Consider the following 20,254-nt stretch of genomic DNA (forward strand, 5'->3'; position numbering starts at 1 on the left):
ACGATGAGAAGAGTCCTAGCCCTCTCACATGCTAGGAGCCAAGGAACTCGCTAAGACCTCTGTGAAGAAAGAGATGGATTTAGGACGGTTCTGAGAGCCCTCCTAAACTGGCTGCTGTCCTCTGAGGGAGCTGGCAAAACAAGAAGGACTCGCCAATGGTTCATCAACGTGGAGGGGCTTTTGGTTTCTGAAATACGACAGGTACTTACGAGAAGCGATACTTGTCTCCGCTGAGCAGTTTTTTGGAGAAAACGTTCTGCAAGCTGCAAGGGGGGAGGAAACCACACGTTTGTTTATGAGAAGGAACACGGTTTGTGTGTGCGTGCAGGCGTATATGTGTGCGTGCGTGGAATGATTATTATCATTTATTAGACTTGCTGCTACACAAAGGTCTCCGACCAAGTTGCACAACTCAGGGTGGCCTGAGGCCTGCCGCTAATTCTCAGCCTAACCTACCTCACAGGGCTGTTGCAAGGGAAACTATGTAAGCCACATTGAGCCCCTTTGTGGAAAGGTAGGGATATAAATGCAGTAAGCAGATAAATTAAATTAGGAACAGAAACAGAAATACATTACAGGTGCAACCCCCTCCACTTATGCACTCACGCATGACTATTTGACATGCCGTGAAATAAATAACCAAAGTGGTGCCTCGCAAGATGAAAATAATCCATTCTGTGATTCTCTTCGTCTAGCGGTTTTTTCGTCTTGCGAAGCAAGCCCATTGAAGGATTAGCGGATTAGCGGTATTAGCGCTATTAGCGGCTATTAGCGGCTTATCTGCTGATCGGATCAGCTGATAAGCGGCTTAGCGGCTTAGAAAAAGGGGGGAAGGGAAAAAAACCAGCAGGAACTCGCAAGACATTGTCGTCTTGCGAAGCAAGCCCATAGGAGATTCGTTTTGCGAAGCACCTCCAAAACGGAAAACTCTTTCGTCTAGTGAGTTTTCCGTCTTGCGAGGCATTCGTCTTGCGGGGCACCACTTTAGATGAATAAATGGGCCTTCCCTCAGGGCTGCTGCCTGGAAGTCACTCGGAGCTGCTGCTGGAGTGAGGGAGGGCAGACTTTGATCAACCAGCGGCACGGGGTGGAGGGCACCTTTTCTCTGCCTCTGCCATGCAGGTGCATCCTGGCACCAGTTTCGCTGGGCACCTTTCCTGGCCCTCCCCCTCCGTGGCCAGCCACAGCCGCTGTGTGCGCTGGCTGCCTTCAGGGAGGCAGGCAGGTTCGGTACAGGCCAGGCAGCGGCCGCAAGCAATTTCCAGGGTGGGTCTCTCTCTCTCCTCCCCATGTGCCCTCCCTATTCAAGTGGGGTGCTCCCCACTTTACACGATTCCACTTTCTAGGCCCGTCGTGTAAATGTGGGGGATACATGCATACAATGAACAGAATTATAGAACTGTTAGGAGTTGAAAGAGACCTAAAAGGTCCTCCGGCCCGGCCCCTATAACTCATATAAAACACCTGTGATTCATATCTACGGTATATCTACTACACGCACACGGACATACGCACATTAACAGAGGAAACACTGTCTCTCTCTCTCTCTCTCTCTCGGTCTGTCTGTCTTTCTTGTATACACAACACACTCATCACACACACTTCTGTCTGCAGTCTCCAATATACCGTATTTTCCCATGTATAAGACTCTATTTTTTCCTTAGAAATAACAGGCCAAAATTGCGGGTCATCTTATACACGGATAGCAGAGAGGGGACGGGCGATTGGTGGCAGCAGCCAGTAGGAGATCGGCAGCAGCGATTTGGGCAATCCCCCGCCCCAATTTATTTATTTTTTGCAGTCCTAAAAAATAAGGGTTGTCTTATACATGGGAGCGTGTTATATGTGGAAAAATACAGTACTTACCAGTCCATGATGTTTGTAGACAAAGCTGCCGAGAAGCCTAGGACGTTGAAGCTCAGCTCTGTCGCAGTGCACAAAGCGAGCCCTCCCATGACGGGGAGAAGAGACAGGTTTACGAGCAATCCTTTGTGGGGGGAAGGGGTTGATCGGAGAGGGAGGGGGAAGGAGGCAAAGTGGGGGGAAACAGATCGAAACGAAAACAGGTTAAAAAGAATACACACTGCATTTTTAAAGGCAATAAATCAGGCCACAGCCATATTTCCAAAGCTGCTTAGCATTTGGGTCGTGGTTATGTAAGCTCAGGGACCAGAGATTGGGCTGACCTGTTGAGATTTAGGATGGACAGATCAGGACAAACAGAAGGGAGCCCTTCGCCACACGTAGGATTTGCTGCCCCAGCGGCCTGGCTTGCAAGTGGATTTGGCTGGTGGGTCTGGAGCCTTATCTCCCCTTGTCCCCTGCTGGTTCCACCTGGGCAAAGTTTGACAGGTGGGCACATCCCAAAGACAGCAGGTGAGCCTTTCTCGCCTAGCACCATGCAAGGGGCTTCACAAGAGCTACCATTTGCAGAGTGGTGTAACAGACAATTCCCTGCTCCCAGGGAACTCTGGGAGTTGTAGCTGTATGAGGGGAATGGGGGCTCTTAACACATAGCTGTCAACTTTTCCCTTTTCTTGCGAGGAATCCTATTTGGAATAAGGGAATTTTCCTTTAAAAAGGGGAAACGTTGACAGCTATGTATTAACACCTCTCAGCACCCTTAACAGAGTTCCCAGGATGCTTTGGAGGAAGCCATTACTGTTTATAGTGACGTGATACAGCTTTAAATGGATAGTGTAGATGCGGCCTAGGTTTCAGCAAGACTTACCTGTGTACTCTCCTAAAATCATGCGGGACATGATGACAGTAAAAATGGGGGCGGAACTTTTCACTGTCTCAGCAAAGGAGACAGCTACGTTCTTCAGACTGACTAGGCCCAAGACCACAGTTGCAAACCTGAAAAGAGAAGAAGGGTAACTAAGTTTTAAATAACACAGTTTTGTTTTGTTTTTGTGTGTGTGTTTATAAAAGCAAAACACCCATTCTCAGCTGCTTACAACATGTTTAGATATGCACACTTTCAGGGGGAAATGTATCTTTAGAAAGACATATTTTTGAGAAAATATATTCAGAATGACATATTTAAATAGGGATTGCAGTATGGATTCTCATGCAATTTTAAGAAGAAATTCACAGACTGACAGATGAACACATGCAAAAGTGAAGCAGACTCGAATCTGTTCATTCCAATGCGAGAGATAAAGTAGCCACATTATTTCATATATATATATATATATATATATATATATATATATATATGCAGGTTTTGGTGTCTTCGGGTGTCTTCCCGTGTAAGAGTTGGGGTGTCTAGGCGACGTTTCGACGAGGTCTCACTCGTCATCTTCAGGCTGGTGCTTTCGGCTTCTTGTTACTGGAACAGAGCAGGATCTCAGTGTTTGAGTTCCTATAAATACTATTGAGGGGGTGTGGTGTATAGCCTCCGACGTTCTGGGCAGAGAGGAAGTTCCCAGGTTAGTGTGACTTTTCTTCTTTTGTTCCTTAATTACTTGAGGGATATCTTGAGTGATTTCTTGAGTGATATTCTGAGTACCACTTAGGAGGGTCATTAAGTGTGGATTAGTTGCTAAAGCTTTCGTGTCTTGACCTCTTGAGCTTGTGAAGAGTTTTTCTGAGAAGATGGCTGTACTGCACTTAGTTGTGCTCTGGCTTGGCTTCGTGTATAGGGGCGAGCTGTGGTTTTGTGCCCTGTGCCAGTCAGATCTGTGTAGGGATTGCAGGGGGGTGCAGCATCCGGAGGTGCCACTATGGTTTGGCTACTGGATGGTGTCTGTAATTTATCTGTGGAGAGGGTCTGGGTTTGGGTCTGGTGTGGTTGATTGGTGATGGCGTTCTGTGTGCCTCTGGTTCTGGTGTCGGTTTTTGTGGGGAGGGCTAATTTCCAGATGTCTGGCAGGCGGGACGTGTCGTCACGCTTGTTCATGTTGTGAGGGTGTTTCTCTATCTCGATGGCTTCCATGATTATTCTCTTGTGGTGATGTTCCATGTTAAAGAGCAATTTGGAATCTGCAAAATTAATTTCGTGTCCTGTTTCTTTCATGTGTTGGAAAAGAGAGGAAGTTTTTTCTTCTTTTTTGACGGCATTCTTGTGTTCTGCGATACGTGCATTTATTCGTCTGTTTGTTTGTCCAATGTACGTGGCTGGGCAGACTTTGCAGGGTATTTCATAGACCCCTTGGTTTTCCAACTGGATTTTATCTTTGGGGTTTCTGAGGATATTGGCTATTTTTTGGTTGGTGCAAAAGGCTGTTTTGATATTGTGTTTATGGAGGATTTTGCTAATTTTATCTGTAGTGCCCTTGATATAAGGAAGGAGGGCCATGCCATTGTTTTCTTCTGTGTCTTGGTTTTTGTGGGGTGTTTCTTTTTGGATTAGCTTCGTAACCCTGTTTTGCTGGTATCCATTGGCGATTAACACATATATATATATATATGAGAACAAATATGTTATGTAGTGTAGTTTCACCCTGGGCCAACAGGGGGATACTGTATATAGTTTTCACTCAGGTCTGTAGATAGTTTTCACTCAGGTCCGCGGCAGTTATTTTAGGCGGGAACTCTGGGCTGTTGTGGTTACAATGTTGACAGCCGGCTGCCTATAAATACAGGCCGGCTGAGCTGTTCGCAGTTCAGTTCTAGTCCAGCTTACCATAATAAAGAGCTACTTGAAGAAATCGCTGTGCCGGCTGCTATGTCAACCCACGACTTAATACTGGCGACGAAGGTGGGATCGATGGACATCAGAGCACAGCCAGATGCGGCCAGCCTCTGAACTGAGCTGAATCACAGAGCGAAATCACTGAGCGAAATCACTGGGCAGAACCAATTCAGAGCTGACTGTTCTGGCTAGAGCACTGTGTTCCATCCATCGCCCTTCACGCCGGCATCGGAATCATGGCTTCACTTGTGCCTCTACCGCCGTTTGCGCCAGCCTCTGAATCATGGGACTCCTACCTCGCTCGGTTCGACTGCTACCTCCAAGCCAACGAGCTGACAGCAGTATCAAAGGATCGGAAGCGGGGCCTATTCCTCAGCCTCTGTGGGCCTGAGGTGTTTGAGACGGCCCGAGCGTTGGTTGCGCCTGAAGCAGTCCAGGCAACACCATGGGACACGATCCAAGAGAAGCTCCGCAACCACTACGCACCAAAGCCGTCCAAGATTGCTGCCCGCCATGCGTTCTACCACCGGAACCAGGCAGAGGGGGAGTCAATCAACAACTACACCACCGCCCTGCGACAGGCTGCAATGCACTGTGAGTTCCGAGACTTAGACGATGCCCTGATGGATCGAATCGTCTGCGGGGTCCGGGACATCCATCTGCAACGGCGCCTCCTAGCCAAGCCAGACCTCACGCTACAGAAAGCCATTGAGGAGGCTGTGGCCTCAGAAGCTGCTGAACGCTCCGCCCAGGAGATCCGCAAGTCCAGCAGCCCGCGTCTTGCTAGGGAGCCAGTTCCGGTGCATCATGAAGAGGCCAGCAGTGAGGAGGCATCCTCCAGTGAAGACGATGACGTGCACCAGACAAAGCAGGAGCGCAGGAAGTTCCAACAGAAGTCCAAGGGCCAACCGGAATGTGCTGGCTGCGGAGGCAACCATTCCCGTGCCAAGTGTCGATTCAGAGACGCCATCTGTAGGAAGTGTTCCAGAAGGGGCCACATCGCTAAGGTCTGCCGATCGGCTCCGTCTGACACCCCCCCTTCATCGACTCGCAAGTCCAAGTCTTCACTCCAGTCTGCCAAGGAAAGTTGTTTCGCTCTCACCAACTGCCGCTGCCCGTCTGGAACCACGATTGGCCAAACCGACTCGCCTACGCGACGCAAGCTGAACGTCACGGTGCTCATTGAAGGAGCTCCATGTGACATGGAGATCGACACCGGGTCTGCCCTGTCCATCGTGTCATGGAGCACCATCAAAAGACTGGTACCCAGAGTGTCCAAAAGGCAACTCGACTCTCACCGCGTACACCTGAGAGACTACCAGGGAAACGACATTCCCGTGGTAGGCGTTGGCCGGTTCCGGATCGCCTTCAAGGATTTTTCGGGCCTGCTCCGGTTGGTGGTGGTCGAAGGTCAGCGGCCATCACTGCCTGGGTGTCCGCCTGTCAAGCGTGCCAGGAGTCGAGGCCTGCACCACCGGCAGCTAAGGGACACACCTGGGAGACGCCAAAGACACCCTGGTCGAGGGTGCACATCGATCTGGCTGGCCCCTTTCACGGCCGGACCTTTATGGTAGTGGTGGACGCCTATTCCAAATGGCTGGAGGTCGCCCTGATGCCCTCCACCACTACCGAAGCTGTCATCCGGGTGCTGCGGGGCCTGTTTGCAACGCATGGGTGTCCTGATGTCCTTGTCTCTGACAACGGACCGCAGTGGGGACTTGGACACTACCGAGGTGCCCCCAACTGCGCTTGCGGCTCCAGAAGAGACACGTACAGATGGCGAGGCCCCACCTACACCTCCCTCGCAAACTGCCAGCGTGGAGCCGAACCAAGCCGTTTCAGAACAGACTCAGACCACTCCACTTGCGGAGGCTCCACCCACAGCAGCGGATCCAGGGGAGTTGGTTCCAACGCCACCTAGGGTCGCACCACAGCCTCAGCGAGAACTGTGTGGCCCTCCGGTCTTGGCTACCAGTCCCCGGCGGTCTGGCAGAGTTTCCAAGCGCCCAACTTATTTAAAGGACTATGTTGTTGGACAGGTATCACTGTTGGTCTAAGTATGGGAAATGTAACCGATATGCTTTTGTGCTTAATTGAACCATTACGCGTAGTGCTGTATATAAGGAAACCATTACGATTGTAACTAACGCCTTATCTCGGTGGGGAGGGGTGTTATGTAGTGTAGTTTCACCCTGGGCCAACAGGGGGATACTGTATATAGTTTTCACTCAGGTCTGTAGATAGTTTTCACTCAGGTCCGCGGCAGTTATTTTAGGCGGGAACTCTGGGCTGTTGTGGTTACAATGTTGACAGCCGGCTGCCTATAAATACAGGCCGGCTGAGCTGTTCGCAGTTCAGTTCTATTCCAGCTTACCATAATAAAGAGCTACTTGAAGAAATCGCTGTGCCGGCTGCTATGTCAACCCACGACCTAACAAAATAAATAAATGACAAGCACACCTCTCCTTAGGGGTCAGCAACCTCAGTCTTGCAGGCCAAATGTGGCCCTCCAGTCCTCTCTATCTGGCCCTCAGAACTCTCTTCAAGCATTTTTGCCTGGCCAGATTATGTCTTTGAACTCTCTTAATTCATAATGCCTTTTTTGTTGCCTGGATGGAGGATTGTGTGTGTGTGTGTGTGTGTGTGTGTGTGGAAGCTAGCTTAGCGGCGAAAGGTAAAAATTTACATGTGTTGCCCTGGCCACTCCTAGCATGGGGCCCTCAGAATGTTGCCCATAAGTGAATATGGCCTTTAGGATTAAAAACAACAACAACAAAATCCCCATTCTTGCTGCTCAGGTGGACATTCTCCTTTGCGTTGAAACAGAGGTCCAGATACAAGATCTGAGCTGAAAGAGTATGTGTGACCTTTTGATTATTGCATTTTTTTATTACTGATGAAAGATACCACCTCCTTTTTAGACACTGGGAAAAGGAATGGTGGTTTCCCCATCCCTGCCTTAGAAAGATTTCTAGCCGCTTCTTACCTCATCAGCCCGACAAACAACATGATCATGAGGAAGTTGGGAGGGTATGAGACGCGGGTCTTGTGTTGGTAGAGGCAGCAAGGGACGAACATTTTGACACAGCCGATGAAAGTGGTAGACAGCATCTGAACGGCGCCTGGGAGGATCAGAGCCAGAATGAGACAGATCCTTACCTCCCCGTTGCTCTCCCTCCCATTCAAAAAACCTGCATGGAAGGCTTGGTTATGCTCTATGATAAATATGGGGCTTGAACATTCAAACACCCCATAGACCCTGGGTCTCATCTTACTGTTTTGGTGGGGAGGGCTCAGTGGCACAGCATCTACTTCTCATGCAAAAGGCCCCACATTCAATCCCAGGCATCTCCATGTAGGGCTGGGGGAGACTCACAGAGCTTCAGTTCCTAGAGCGGTTTAATCATCAAGGCTTCTTCCCAGGGAATTCTGGGAATTGTAGCCCTGTGAGGGGAACTGGGGCCTCTTCAATGTCTCTCAGCACCCTTAACGAACTACAGCTCCCAGGATTCTCTGGGGGAGGCCATGAATGTTTAAATGCTGCTTTAAATATATAGTGCAGATGGGCTGTTGCCTGGATACAACTCAAGATATATATCCCACTGTTACTCAAACACACACAAATAAACCATGTATACTGGTTACAACCGTCAGCTTGGCACTTAAAAGAACAACACACACAAACACATGCATAAAGGTTTGCTCCAAACTATGTTAAGTCAGGCTGTAGTAGTACCATGGACATCAAGTGAGCAGGCCTGCTCTAACTCCGGGCCCGTTGGTTTCAAAGGGAGTAAAAAGTTACTAACTTTGTCTAGATCCAACCCATTTTGTACACCAGGGATGGGGAACTGGTGTCCCCACAGATGCTGAAGGAGTCCCTCAGCCCCAGTCAGCATGGCCAACAGTCAGGGATGATGGGAGTTGTAGTGTGGCAAGATCTGGAGCTTCCCCATCCTGACCAAAACTGTGTATACAAGGTGTGGGGAACCTTTTGCCTTCCAGATGTTGCTGAACTGCAACCCTCAGGATGATGGGAGCTGTAGCTTGGCAACATCTGGAAGGCCAAAGGTTCCCCATACCATTTTCACAGAGCCATAGGATCATAGAAGAGGTCGCTTGCAACTTACATGCATTTAACTTCAGTGCATTCAGCTGGACAAATATTAAAATTAAAAAGGGGGGGAGTCGGGGTGGGCGTCTGAGAAAAATGAGTTTAGCAATCCCACCTGCCATGGGACCTAAAGTGTTTTGACTATATGTGGTTGTGGCTTTGTGCCCTATCCCTGGAATGTAACCCCTGAGTTAAGTTGAGAGACGCCTGCATTGTAGAGCAGGAAGGAACCCAAAAGGTCGTCTGGTTTGACCCCCTGAAAGAAGAAGTAGTTACCTAGCATGCTCGGCTCCCCTTCCAGCAGTGAAAGGATGTACTTGTTAAGAAAAAGTGTGCAAAAGCTGAAGAAAAACCACAAGGTGAGGTAGATGAGTGCATGGGAGTTCCAGATGCCCAGGTCCGACTCAATGACAGTGGTTTCAGTGATGGTGATCTTCAAAACGTTCTCCTCCGGGACGCTTTCGCTCCTGGCGATGACATACTTCTCGTTCCGGGAATGGAAGAAGGAGCCGAGTTGGAAAAACCCTTTGCTTTTGGGCTTCTCCTCCAGGAGAGAAGAAGCGGTGGCGACACCGTCAGCATTCTCCAAATTCTGGACGCTTGCAAGGGAGGCCATCTCGAGGCCCCAAAACAACAGCTGGTTGTCTGGGCCCAGAGAACATCGGCCAAATGCGAAGCTCTGCTTAAGTGGGGAGAAAGGTTCAGCGCCTCCAGCAGTCCACACAGGCTATCCTCCAAAGTTGTTCTTGCTCACAGGGAACTTCAAGTGCTCTTTCCAGAGTAGACTTCCATTCCCTGCATTAAACAAATAAATATATATTTTTAAAAATAAATTAAAAAAATTTTTTTTAAAGAAACACCCCTCCCCTAAAAGGTTTGTGAAATTTGATTTCACATTTCCTAGGGATTATGATTTCAGAAGCTAGTCTAGTCATTATTATTATTATTACAGTAGTGCCCCGCAAGACAAATGCCTCGCAAGACGGAAAACCCGCTAGACGAAAGAGTTTTCCGTTTTGGAGGTGCTTCGCAAAACGAATCTCCTATGGGCTTGCTTCGCAAGACGACAATGCCTTGCGAGTTCCTGCTGGTTTTTTCCCTTTCCCCCCCTTTTTCTAAGCCGCTAAGCCACTTATCAGCTGATCCGATCAGCAGATAAGCCGCTAAAAGCCGCTAATAGCGCTAATCCGTCAATGGGCTTGCTTCGCAAGATGAAAAAACCGCTAGACGAAGAGAATCAGAGAACGGATTCTTTTCGTCTTGCGAGGCACCACTGTATTTTACTGTGCTCCATAAAATGTGTTCTTATATTTGTACACCGCCCTGGGATCTTTTCATAAAGGGCGGTCTATAAAACTGAATAAATAAATAAGAAATACTAGTCCACAGTCAGTGTTGTATACTGGTTAGAGTGTCACGCTAGGACCTGGGAGACCAGGGTTCAAATCTCCCACTAAGCCATGAAGCTCAGTGGCAGTGTTAGAAACTGGGATAGAAAAGCTAGGAGCCAAATAGCTTCTGGGACCTGGGTTGTGGGCACCAAAACAGAATGTCTAGTCACCTCTGGGGGCGGGGGTCAGCAACACTTTTTATTTATTATTTTGATAAGAATGAATTATCGTATTTTTCGCCCTATAGGACACACTTTTTCCCCTCCAAAAATGAAGGGGAAATCTGGGTGCGTCCTATGGGGCGAATACAGGCTTTCACTGAAGCTTGGAGAGCGAGAGGGGTCGGTGCGCACTGACCCCTCTCGCTCTCCAGGCTTCAGGAAGCTATCAGCAAGCCTGGGGAGCCCACAGGACTTCCTGCAGGGCTCCCTAGGCTACGGACAGCAGCCTGCCGCCCGACACGCAAGGCACCCTGAAGCAGAGCGCCCCGCGTGCCGGGCAGATATCTGCAGCCTGGGGAGCCCTGTGGGAGTTAAAAATGAAGGGGAAATCTGTGTGCATTCTATGCGTCCTGCAGGGCTCCCTAGGCTGCAGATAGCAGCCTGCTGCCCGGCGCGTGGGGTGTGCTGAAGCAGAGCCCCCCCGGGCTTCGGGCAGACATCGGCCAGCCCCACAAGCTCAAGGGACAGCAGGGAGGCGCAGCGCCACCATCCCGCTGTTCCCCGACCTGGTTTGGAGGCTGGCGCTGGGGAAATTTTCCTTTATTCCCCCCCCCAAAAAAACTAGGTGCGTCCTATGGGACGGAGCGTCCTATGGGACAAAAAATATGGTAATATGCAATTCACATAAGTGACCTATTGTTAATATCACATTTTTAGCAGAAACTGTTAATACAAGTATATTTTGGTCTTTACGGTAAAAATACTGGTACCATACTTCAGTTTTCAAAACACACTACTCTTTTTTGTTAAATTCCTTAACATATTCAAGATTCAGATAGGTAGCTGTAGTGGTCTGACGCAGTTGAAATAAAAAAAATAATTGAATTGTCTAGTAGCACCTTATAGACCAGCTAAGTTTTTTCTGGTATAAGCTTTCATGTGCGTGCACACTTCTTCAGATACAAACTTAGTTGGTCTATAAGGTGCTACTAGATATATATTTTTTTTATTCCTTAACATATTGTCTATCTTTAACATATACTTCGAGGCTTCAAAGCACATCTGTTTCAGTAATCCTTGAGTGTCAGCCGGGCGCAAAAAAATGCCACCCAGACTTTTTGAGGAGAATCTTTAGGTGCAAAGTGCGCCTGGGGCCCTGCTATTTTCGAACACTGCTCACTGGGTGCCCTTGGGCCAGTCAGGGCCTTTTGGCTTAACCTACCTCAAAAGTTTGTTGTGAGGATTAAACACAGAGGAAAGAGAACCATGTATGCCACCATGTAAGGTGAGATATAAATGCATTAAATAATATAGATTCTCTTAAAATTCTCTGCTAAATCTGTGTTGATTTTCAGCCCCCCCCCCCTAAAAAGCACACACATTAAAATGCACACAATGGAAGTATTTGCCGTTGAGTTGTCATTCTTAGAAATGTTTACAAAAATTCCAAGCAACGCTTCACAGCTGTTTGAACAGACTGGTCTATAGCTCTATAAGTTTTACTCAAGAGTAGACCCACTGGAATTAATGGTCCTAAGGTGATCATACGCAAATTGGGCCGTGTGTTTAAATCACAGTATCAGCATGACACTGTGCAAATATACTTAAAAAGTACAATGGGGCTTCATGCCAGTTAAACATGTATAGAATTACAGCCTAAGATTTATTTCTTCAGCTGCTTACACACACCCAAATCAAATATTTCGGTTCAAATCCTGAAGGTAGTTGGCAGGGGAGCGTATTTTTGGGATGCAGGGCCTCTTGGGGATTTGAAGCCTCTTGAAGAAACCCACAACAACATTTTAAAGCCGTTGCACAGATCTCGTTCCAAGCGCCAGCTCAACAAAACCACAGCGGGTTGACTAAAACTGGCTTCCAGACAAATAAATCAAGAGGTAATGAAATATTTACCCTCTAACCTCCTCAGCAATTTTGCAAGAAGCTGGAAAATGGAACAGGGAAGACGGCTGCCATAAGAACTTTAACCAGTTGGCTGAGCTATTAAGTTGGCATCGAGACAGATGCGGGGGAAGGAAAGAACACAGAACAAGCCAGTGATTATATGCCACGTATTTTGGAAATTCTTTCTCAGCCCCCAATCTCACTCTCTGCCAGAATGTATGTCTGCATTTTCAAAAACAACGAGGTCGAAAACAATACTTTGTGGTCACTACAGCGGCAAAAAGACACTCATAACATTTCCCACTATTTAGGTACCTTGGAATAGAGATGGAGGAGGGTCAGAGAGAACCACACACACAGAAAAATATTTGAAAGTTCTGTTAAAGGGCTCTCCACCCCACAAAGTGAGTGTGATGTGATCCTGCTGTGCAGTGGGCAGTGTGGCACAGTGGTTAGGGCAGTGGACTGGGAAGACCCGAGTTCACCCCCACCCCTGCTGGGCTGTGATGTTAATGGCGTGACCTCAGGCGACAAGCCGCCAAATCTGAGCCAAACCTAACTCACAAGGTTGTTGTGAGTATAAAAGGGGGGAGAGGACCATGCTTGCCTCTTTGAGCTCCTTGGAGAAATGGTGGGGTATAAAATGTAATAAAGTAGTAAGAAATAAATGAAATGTGGGGGATAGCAATTGATTAAAATGTAAATTGCTTCAGGGTGTCCCATGGGAAGCAATTCATACATTAAATGCGCAATAGCTTATCTTTTTGGAAGCTTATATTGTTGGAAGCAGTGTTTAAGGGGGCTTGACCCTGAAAAGGAAACAAGTAATAGTAGACTGGCCATATCTGTACAGTGGTACCTCGGGTTAAGTACTTAATTCGTTCCGGAGGTCCGTTCTTAACCTGAAACTGTTCTTAACCTGAAGCACCACTTTAGCTAATGGGGCCTCCTGCTGCCGCCACGCTGCCGGAGCACGATTTCTGTTCTCATCCTGAAGCAAAGTTCTTAACCCGAGGTACTATTTCTGGGTTAGCGGAGTCTGTAACCTGAAGCGTATGTAACCCGAGGTTCACTGTATATACTTTCCATACACCCAGCTGCATTAGTTATTTAAAACAGTACAATATTACTTTAACAGTCATGGCTTCCCCCTGGGAACTGTAGTTCATAAAGGGTGCCGAGAGTTGTTAGGAGACCCCCGTTCCCTCACAGAGCTACGATTCACAGAGTTGTTCTGGGAAGAGGGATTAACCCACTTCTGGTGAGCATAGTACAGTGGGAACTCCGGTTACAAACTTAATCGTTCTGGAGGTCCATTTGTAACCCCAAACTGCTCATAACATGAGGCACGCTTTCGCCGCCAGCACATGACTTCGACTCGCATCCCGGGGCAAAGTTTGCAACAAGGGGCATCTACTTCCGGGTTAGCAGAGCTTGTAACCCGCAGCGTTCACAAGGAGGACGGTACGTAACACAAGATTCCACTATGGGAAATAGATGTCCTGCCAACCTAGCACGTCAAAGCACGTCAAAGTGCAAGTAGATAAATAGGTACCACACGGCGTTTCCGTGTGAAGCTGTACGCCGGCTCCCTCAGCCAATAAAGCGAGATGAACACCGCAACCCCAGAGTCAGTCACGACTAGACCTAATGGTCAGGGGTCCCTTTACCTTTTTAACAACTCTCAGAACCAGAAAAGATACAAAGTATGTTTGCCAAGAAGCAGCATAGCTGTTCAGAATAGGTGCATTTGCTATGTAATTGCAAGGCTTTCCTGTTTCGGGTGCAACAGAATCCAGCTTGTTATATGGCTCAGGTGAATGGAAAAGGGTCGGCTGGTGGCAAGGTCCTTCAGAGGGCATTCTATCCCAAACCATCACTCAGACCACCCTATCCCAAACCATCGTTTCAGATCAATGAGGACTCAGAATTCTAGTTATAGGCCTGTGAGGGTTCAGAATTCCAGGGAGAAACTTGTGATTGGTCAGAGGGTTCTGGCTGGAGTATACTGTATATAAGTCCTGGCAGTGAACTGTCTGGAGTCAGTCATTTGCCAGGGGGCGAAGAGCATGCAAAACCTAAGGGGAAGCCAAGGGGAGTCTCCAGGGGGACTACTCCAAGATAGCTGCTGTTGGTCTAGCCAGAAGCTGACTATTAGCCTCAGGAAGCTGGAAGACTTCAGGTGAAGCAACCATGACATCTTTGATTGTGACCAAGTCCTGGTCTTTAACCAGACGGAAGACTTCACCAGAAAGCTGAAGCAAACCTATGGGTAGTAGGAGTGACAGCTGAAAAGACTCTGCTTTACTACTGCTACTACTACTACTAATATTAATAATAATTTATTATTTATACTCCCGCCCATCTGGTTGGGTTTCCCCAGCCACTCTGGGTGGCTCCCAACTGAATATTAAAAACACAACACAGCATTAAACATTAAAAACTTCCCTAAACAGGGCTGCCTTCAGATGTCTTTTATCCTTTCTGTGGCCCCGTGACCAGAAGTAACTAGGGCAGGAGACCAGCAAAACTGGCTAGTAGCTTTGCTTGGCCTTCAAAGAACGAGGGCAACTCTATAGCCACCTCTTTGGAAGCAGCAATGATAAAATTTAAAGTATCAATGTTCGAGCAACTGTATATTTTGAGCGACATTGACCTATTTAAGCAAGAATCAAAGCCAAGAGCTGTTTACTTTGCAAGTAAATATTACATTTAATATTTTTTTAATATTTTAATTTTTTAAATATTTAAATATTTTTTAAATATTTTAATATATTAATATATATATTTTAAGTATTTGGTACAGTTCTGTGGGTCTGTTCATCTCCTCTATCCCACTACTATATGTAGTAGATTAGTAGGTTAGTAGATTAGTAGTAGGTTAAAGGGACAAGCTGCGACAGTATCCACAGTAAAGTAAAAAGTTAGGCAAAGCAGGTATATTTACTTTAAACTGTATGAGGCAGGGAGCCTACGGGAGTTCATAAGAAATTGGTAGGATAGTAAACAGTGGCTGGGTCCAGCAGGTAAGATCCTGCACAAGCTCCTATTGTTGTTGTTTTCCCTTTTTCTTTTATAACTTACCTCACTGCTTTCCAGATTTATATTTAACTATAAGCTATCCCGAGAGCTAGATGAAAAGTGTTCTTAATAAAATAAAAATTATTTCTTCTGGTGCTCTGCTCTTAACTTTTTGTGCTGATAGCTCTTGCTGGTTTGCGTGATTTCTCGGGGGGGGGGGAGTGTGCTTTCTACTTCACCTAATTTTGCGGGATATGTTTTATCGTCTACCATTTCAATGTGCAAGGAGCCTCCTCAAGTTTAACAAAGAATAGGGTTGGGTCCAGAGTGACTAAGGTAGTTGAACTTAGTGTTTACTGAAATCAATTGAAGGTAAGTCATGAATCATTTGTCCCACTCATTTCAATGGTGCCCCTAGTTCAAATAACTTAGAAGATTTGACATATTTGCAGAGGCTAGGTCTATCCTATTTCTGAATGAAGAACTGTGAGGCAGGTGCTGCGATTTTGTGGATGAGGCGGGAAGAAGAAGAAGAGTGCTTCAGAGAAGAGTTTTCTTTTTATCAATAACAAGACGGCCAGAACTGCCACTGATATCAACTGTAATGCTAAGATCTGTAACTTTTAAGATGTTCCATTTCCCACTCCCTCCCACTCATTTCCCCCTCGTGCTTCAAATCTCTTTATATTGTAACCTGGGGGCAGAGACAATCAGTTTTGAAAGCCACTTTGAGAGACCCTTTGGATACAGGGTGGGACACACATGCTATAAATCAATAAATAGCATTTGCTGCGGGAGGCAGTGGAAGACAGGAGTGCCTGGCGTGCTCTGGTCCATGGGATCACGAAGAGTCGGACACGACTAAACAACAACAACAACAAAAGCTAAGTAGAACCTCCATGTACATGCACAGAACCACAAGGGAGCTACGTAGCTCTCATGCCCTGTTTCAACAGGCCTCTGGCCACCCTCTGTTGGAAACGGGACACTTGGCTAGATGGGACTTTAACCTAATCCAACAGGGTGCTTATTAAGTAATGAGGAAGATTAGATAAAGTCATGATGGTAAAGGCAAGTCTATCAGCATTCAGTTAGTCACGATTTCTAAACAGACCTTCCATATGCAAAGGCCATTTTGCCTTTTTTTCTTTCCTAATGGGATAGTTTCAACTTACATAATTCTCAGAGTCAGGGCATAGCCCCAGGAACACAATTTTTCAGGGGGCGTGAACCAGGCACCCCCATGCAGGTGACCCCAGCATAGGCCGGCATGCTGCTCCTTTCTACCCGCCAAGGGCCACATTGGCCAGCCGGGCTCCCCCCCCCCACCCCGTGTAGGCAGGCAGGAGGCACAGAGTGGCCCTGCTTTGCTCTGTCCAGTCCTCACCGTGGCGTCGCTGGTGAGGACTGGGCCAGTTCCCTCCCCCCCGCCCCTGCACACACACACGGCCCGGACACTGCCAACCAAGATTCCATCAATGGTGTCTCCCAAAAATTTTACATATCACTTGGGAAGACAGGCGGATTAATATCAGTGCACTGGAAGAAGCAAAGATCACCAGTGTCAAAGCAAGGATTCTTCAATATCAACTTCGTTGGATTGGTCATGTTGTTCAGATGCCTGATTATCGTCTTCCAAAGCAACTACTCTATTCCAAACTTTAAAATGGAAAGCGTAATGCTGGTGGTCAACAAAAGAGGTTCAAGAACTCTCTCAAGGCAAATCTTAAAAAATGTATTATAAACACTGACAACTGGGAAACGCTGGCCTGCAAGTGCTCCAATTGGAGAACAGCCTTTACCAAAGGTGCCATGGGCTTTGAAGACGCTCAAACTCAGGACGAAAGGGGAAAATGTGCTAAGAGGAAAACCCTCACCATGATTAACTCCCGCCTGGAAACCTATGTCCCCACTGTGGAAGGATGTGGGGATCCAGAATTGGCCTCACAGTCACTTACAGACACTGTTAAGACCGTGTTCATGGCTACGAGTGATCGCCAAAGAAGAAGAGGAACATGTAAAATGCAGAACATGTCAGATTTAAACTTGAAAGATCAGGGTTCACACTCAGTGACAAAGCTCTTTGATGATCTTCATCTCTACGCCCTATCATGGCCTAACCTACCTGACAGTAATAAATATCATTCTGTACTTAATCACACACAGAGGCAATCCTGACCCTGGAAAAAGCTTCTGGGTCTAATCCAAGTCAAATGAAGCTCTTGAAACTCAAGAAAAGCAACTGTCTTAGACTTCTTCCAGCAAACACCACCAAGAGTCTCATGACATGTTAAAGACTAACCAATTCTATTATGGCATGTGTCTTCTTTGAATCAGATGCATTGGGATTCAAGCCATAGCTGTAATTTAAATACACCTAAGTACAGAGAATGATAAGCAGCGATAGGGAACCTTTCTTAGCCTGAGGGCCACCTTCTCTACTAGGCAATCTTCCAAGGGCCACATGCCAGTGCTGGGCAGGGCCAGAGACAAAAGTAGGTGGAACAGCAAATACAATTATACCTTTTGTAGAAGACTAGTTTGTGCATGCACGCATACCTCCCCCTCCAGCCTCCATTCAGAAAAGCAAGAGGCACGGTCAGAGTTCCAGCCAGGCCAAAACACTTGGGTCACCGAGGGTTGTGGCCTGGGGAGAGTTTTGAGGCCTAGACAGAGATGCCTGGAGTTCTATTTGAGCTCAAGGCCTGAGTCCCCCCCAATCAATGGAGTCAAATGAAAACAGTGGAGCCAAATGAGCACGGGACAAAAGAGGCCGAGCACCTGATAATTCTTTGCCAAGCTTAACTGACCGGCCAGCAGTTGCGGCTTTTGATCTTCCTGGATTTCTCTTTATCAATGTGATATGTCTACTGTTAACAATGCCTGCCTCCCCAGGACAAACGGGTCTGTCTCTATGCAAAAGAATAAGCAGCCACAGCTCTGACACCAGAAGCCTATTTGACACCAGAGGAACTGCAAAAGGAGACACCAGGGTGAAGTGACAATGGATCAAGATGTTTGATTCTATTAGTTGAGGCTTGAATGGAAAAACTGGTTTCCTGTCCCACTCGAAAGGCAAAGCTAGGGCGGCAGTCACAAATTGCTGTCCTGAATGGTCGCTGTGCTTTCTCCTCATCCACTTCAGCTTCAGTTGAATGGTCAGGGGCTTATTGTTCGTGCTTCTTTCCTGCTGAAACCTGCCATTCACATTTTTCTACACACCCATCTGTGCATCTATATTACTGCATTTATGTCCCACCTTTGTCTCCAATGAACTAAAGGTGGAGTCCATGGTTTCCCCCTCCTCACTTAATCCCCACAATAACCCTGTGAGGCAGGTCAGGCTTAGAGGCAGTAGCTGGCCCAAGCTCACCCAGTGGTCCTCATGGCTAAGTGGGGGAGATTTGAACCCTGGTTACCCAGATCCTAACCACTACACCACAACATCAGCGTGCTATTACATACACACAAACACACACACAGTGTGGATACAGGTACACACCTCTACATGATCTGGTGAAGTGCCAAAGAGTTCATGGCACAATTAGTCCTTTAGGCTGCATACCCACCTAACTTTTTAAAGCACACCCTGCAAGATTCCTAGGGAGTGTAGTTTACCCCTCACAGAGCTCTTAACAACTTATAGTTCCCGGGATTCTTTGGGAGAGGAAAAATTGTGTGTTAACCCTATTCTGTGCGCATGCAGCCTTACTTTAAGGTGCTAATTTCTGACTCATTTCCAGGGTTAATTCAAAGATCACCACTACAATACCACCACTGCCAGCCTTTATTTCAGCCGTATCTACCACCCCCCTCTTTACCCTTGGAAGGGGGTGCGTGGGCGGGCTGGTGATCCCTGGTTCAGCCGATGAGAAATACACCCACCCGTACCCACTTCAATAGTTTGACCACTACATTCAGAGCTCCTGAGCCCTGGCAATAATTCAAAAAACATCCAGGCATCTCCCCGCCCCAAAATTAACAATTGCAAGATGCCGCGGCAGAACTAACCATTCAAAGAGACACACACAAACACGCACCGCGTTGCTGTGTTGAACCCACAAAACAATATATTGCAATCCCTGCAGCGCAGCCCTTGCGGGGGGGGGGTGGATGTGGCGGCGCTAAGCTTTGCAAATGTTTCCAGCAACTTCCCAAATTTTGGGGGCGTGGGGAGGGAATTACCCCCGCCATTGCAATGAAATCGCACAATGCTAGCCCCCGACACACCCACCTGCCTGCGGTCCCGGACAATTCTTGCCTTCCCCTTCCGCAGCCATGATCACGGCCGCCTCCGCGGATGGAGAAGCCCCGCCTGGTCTGCAAAGGGCTCCTCCTCTGATCGGGCGGAGCAAGGTGTTGTGGGGAGTGAGAAAGAGATATTGAGCCCGGTTCGAGCCCCAAATCGGGCAAAAGATTCCTGGATTGCAGTGGGTTGGACTGGATGACCTTCGCGATCCCTTAACAACTCTGCGATTCTATGAATGCGGTGAATACTTTAATTCTCAAGGTGACGGAGAGCGACTGGCACTTAGGACCAGGCTCCTTTGCCCGACCCCAAACCTGACATCGCAAGGTGACTGTGCCTCAAGGCACGTGCAGAGCGCGACGAATTTCCCGGCATCTCTTTTCCGGGTTACTGTCGTGAGAGATTTTGCAGCCAAAGATAACTAGCAAGCGTTAGTTAATACAAGAAGGGGCTAGCGATATAACAGAGTTGTAAGTTTCTAGAGACGACTCAGGTCACACACCCTCACCTTCGGGGAGGGAGGAAATAATGTTTTTCTCTCCTTCTTTCTTTCTTTCACCGCCATGAAGCTGAAATATTTCCAATAAGCAAGCAAACAAAATATGAGAAAATCCAAGTTTCTAGTCCACTTGAGGAAGTTCCCCACTTTCTTTACTCCAACCCAGGAATCAGGAATGAGGGGGAGGATGTGTGAATGTTGTGGCATACACAATATAGTTAAAGGACCCCCATCCATAGCTGTCAACATCCCTTTTTTTACGGGAAATCCCCTTATTT

At 47.5% G+C, this 20,254-nt stretch overlaps 1 protein-coding gene across 2 annotated transcripts in view; it reads right to left on the reverse strand.

Moving 5' to 3' along the window:
• SLC35E2B (solute carrier family 35 member E2B) overlaps positions 1-20,254 on the reverse strand; it is a 30,712-nt gene that overhangs the window by 8,970 nt on the left and 1,488 nt on the right. The window contains exons 1-6 of one of the 2 annotated variants that reach the window (XM_083513155.1): positions 19,463-19,586; positions 9,030-9,548; positions 7,626-7,761; positions 2,732-2,859; positions 1,867-1,987; positions 210-263 (exon numbers count right to left, since the gene is read on the reverse strand). In XM_083513155.1, the coding sequence (XP_083369281.1) occupies positions 210-263; positions 1,867-1,987; positions 2,732-2,859; positions 7,626-7,761; positions 9,030-9,369 (779 nt within the window). In that variant the 5' untranslated portion in view covers positions 9,370-9,548; positions 19,463-19,586. Of the gene's footprint in view, positions 1-209; positions 264-1,866; positions 1,988-2,731; positions 2,860-7,625; positions 7,762-9,029; positions 9,549-19,462; positions 19,587-20,254 lie in introns of those variants that run through there. The other variant, XM_083513156.1, reaches the window with a different exon arrangement.

Source organism: Podarcis liolepis (assembly GCF_965112155.1).
Source record: "Podarcis liolepis genome assembly, chromosome: 7".
Lineage (NCBI taxonomy): Eukaryota > Metazoa > Chordata > Lepidosauria > Squamata > Lacertidae > Podarcis > Podarcis liolepis.